Below are 3,049 nucleotides of genomic sequence, written 5' to 3' on the forward strand. Positions count from 1 at the left end.
CACACACACGCACGCACACACACAGACAGACACACACACGCACACACACTCACACACACGCGCACACACTCACAGACAGACACACACACACACAGACACACACACGCACACACGCACGCACACTCTTGCTCACACACACAACACTCACTCACTCACTCACACTCACACTCACACTCACAGACAGACACACACACTCACTCACACACACAACACTCACTCACTCACTCACACTCACAGACAGACACACACATGCTCACACACACTCACTCACTCACACACACACACACACTCACTCACTCACACACACACACACACTCACTCACTCACACACACACACACACTCACTCACTCACACACACAACACTCACTCACACACACACTCACACACACACACACACACACACACACGCACGCACACAACACTCACTCACTCACACTCACAGACAGACACACACATGCTCACACACACTCACTCACTCACACACACAACACTCACTCACACACACAACACTCACTCTCACAGACAGACACACACACACGCACGCACACTCACACAACACTCACTCACTCACACTCAGACACACACACATGCTCACACACACTCACTCACTCACACACACACAACACTCACACACTCACTCACTTACTCACACACACACTCACACACACACACACAGACAGACAGACAGACAGACACTCACTCACCTCACTCTCACACACACACAACACTCACTCACTCACAGACAGACACACACACATGCTCACACACACTCACTCACTCACACACACAACACTCACTCACTCACACACACACTCACACTCACAGACAGACACACACACACTCACACTCACACTCACACACACAACACTCACACTCACTCGCACACACACTCACACACACTCACTCACTCACACACACACACAACACACACGCACGCACGCACACTCACACACACTCACTCACTCACTCACTCACACACACACACCACACACACGCACGCACGCACACTCACACACACTCACTCACTCACTCACTCACTCACTCACTCACTCACTCACTCACTCACTCACTCACTCACTCACTCACTCACTCACTCACTCACTCACTCACTCACTCACTCACTCACTCACTCACTCACTCACTCACTCACTCACTCACTCACTCACTCACTCACTCACTCACTCACTCACTCACTCACTCACTCACTCACTCACTCACTCACTCACTCACTCACACACACACACACACTCACACTCACAGACAGACACGCACACGCACACTCACTCACACACAACACTCACTCACTTACTCACACGCACACTCACACACACACACACAGACAGACACCCACTCACTCACTCACTCACACACGCGCGCGCAGTGACGTCACGGCGCAGGAGTTACAGTGTATCTCTCCAGTGAGTTCAGCTCTTCTTCCGGATACAATGTAACGCTTTAACACCCAGAAAAAGCCAGACTCACCTGTAATAATACACATCACTCTTCCCAGCGCTCAGCCCGGACTTCCGGATCACTTCTTCCTTCTTCCAGCCGGGTGGAAGCGCCGGACAGTCCGTCTTCTTCCTCTCCATGATCATTGGCTGATCGATCAGCTCGATCGGAAGTGTTAATATCCGAGCCCTGAGATGCGGACGTGTGAGTGACGCTCGCTAACGGACTGCTGCTGGAGTGGTTAGTTAGCTGCTGAGTTATCAAGTAGAGGACTAGTTCTCGGCTTAAAGCGCCGCCGTTAAACGCGTCGTTCCCTCGAGCTCGTCGGCGATCAGAATCTGCGTGTGATCCGTGCGTAACGCGGCTGTGACGCGTTGAAATTTCAGCACTTCCCACACAAGTGACCCAGCGCCTGGCAACCGCAGGCCCCGCCCCCCGTGACAGACAGCCGCAGGCCCCGCCCCTACTGTAATCCTGCTCTTTCCTCACACACTGTACTAAAAATGTCAGTCAGTGAAAACAAGACACACAGACACATTTGTGACCCACAAAACCAATCATAAGGGTCAGTTTTTTTAAATTGAGATTTATGCATCAGCTGAAAGCTGAATAAATAATCTTTCCATTGATGTATGGTTTGTTAGGATCGGACAATATTTGAAAATCTGGAATCTGAGGGTGCAAAAAAATCTAAATATTGAGAAAATCATCTTTAAAGTTGTTCAAATGAAGTTCTTAGCAATGCATATTACTAATCAAACATTAAGTTTTGATATATTTACGGTAGGAAGTTTACTAAATATCTTCATGGAACATGATCTTTACTTAATATCCTAATGATTTTTGGCATTAAAAGAGAAATGTATAATTGTGACCCATACAATGTATTGTTGGCTATTGCTACAAATATCCCCCAGCGACTTAACACTGCTTTTGTGCTGCAGGGACACATATTAATCAAAGTCTGTAAAGTCTGAAACGATAACAATACAATCTAGTGTTGAGAATGAAGTCCAAAAACTACTGCAGCACTTTGTTGGTGTGAAACATGGTTGAGAAAAGCTGTAGATCCTCTAAAATCACTAAAACAGCGACAACACAGGACAAAAATGATGGAAGTTAGTTCTGAGAATTTTATTTTAAAGGGCTAGTTCACCCAAAAATGAAAATAAGCCCATAAATTACCCTCAAGGCATCCTAGGTGTATATGACTTTCTTCTTTCAGACGAATCCAGTCGGAGTTATATTAAAAATGGTCTTTGATCTTTCAAGCTGTTTAATGGCACTCAGCGGGTGTTGCATGCATCAGTCCTAAAGAAGTTAAATAAAAAGCGCCCATGCACAAAAAAAGTGTCTCACACGGCTCCGGGGGGTGAACAAAGGCCTTCTGTAGCGAATCAATGCGCTTTTGTCAGAAAAATATCCATATTCAAAACGTAATAATCACTTTAATCTATCTTGCGGCAGCAGTTGTACACGGAAGCAGCTCCGGCGGATGACGTGTGAGGTCAGCGCTGCGCATGCGCCGCTCAAAAGTGATGAACACAGAAACACAGCGGAGAGATCAAAACAAAACAATGGTCACTAATTAGAAGT

General features: G+C 47.0%; 1 protein-coding gene across 1 annotated transcript in view; it reads right to left on the reverse strand.

Moving 5' to 3' along the window:
* The window catches only part of LOC107558062 (methyl-CpG-binding domain protein 2-like), a 20,131-nt gene extending 18,259 nt beyond the window's left edge, over window positions 1–1,872 (reverse strand). Inside the window, exon 1 of the mRNA XM_016241673.1 lies at window positions 1,484–1,872. Within this exon, the coding sequence (XP_016097159.1) occupies window positions 1,484–1,599 (116 nt within the window). The 5' untranslated portion in view covers window positions 1,600–1,872. The remainder of the gene's footprint in view (window positions 1–1,483) is intronic.
* Between the last annotated feature and the right edge of the window lie 1,177 nt (window positions 1,873–3,049).

The sequence above is a fragment of the Sinocyclocheilus grahami genome, unplaced genomic scaffold (assembly GCF_001515645.1).
Source record: "Sinocyclocheilus grahami isolate Dianchi unplaced genomic scaffold, SAMN03320097.WGS_v1.1 scaffold631.1, whole genome shotgun sequence".
NCBI classification, from domain to species: Eukaryota; Metazoa; Chordata; class Actinopteri; order Cypriniformes; family Cyprinidae; genus Sinocyclocheilus; species Sinocyclocheilus grahami.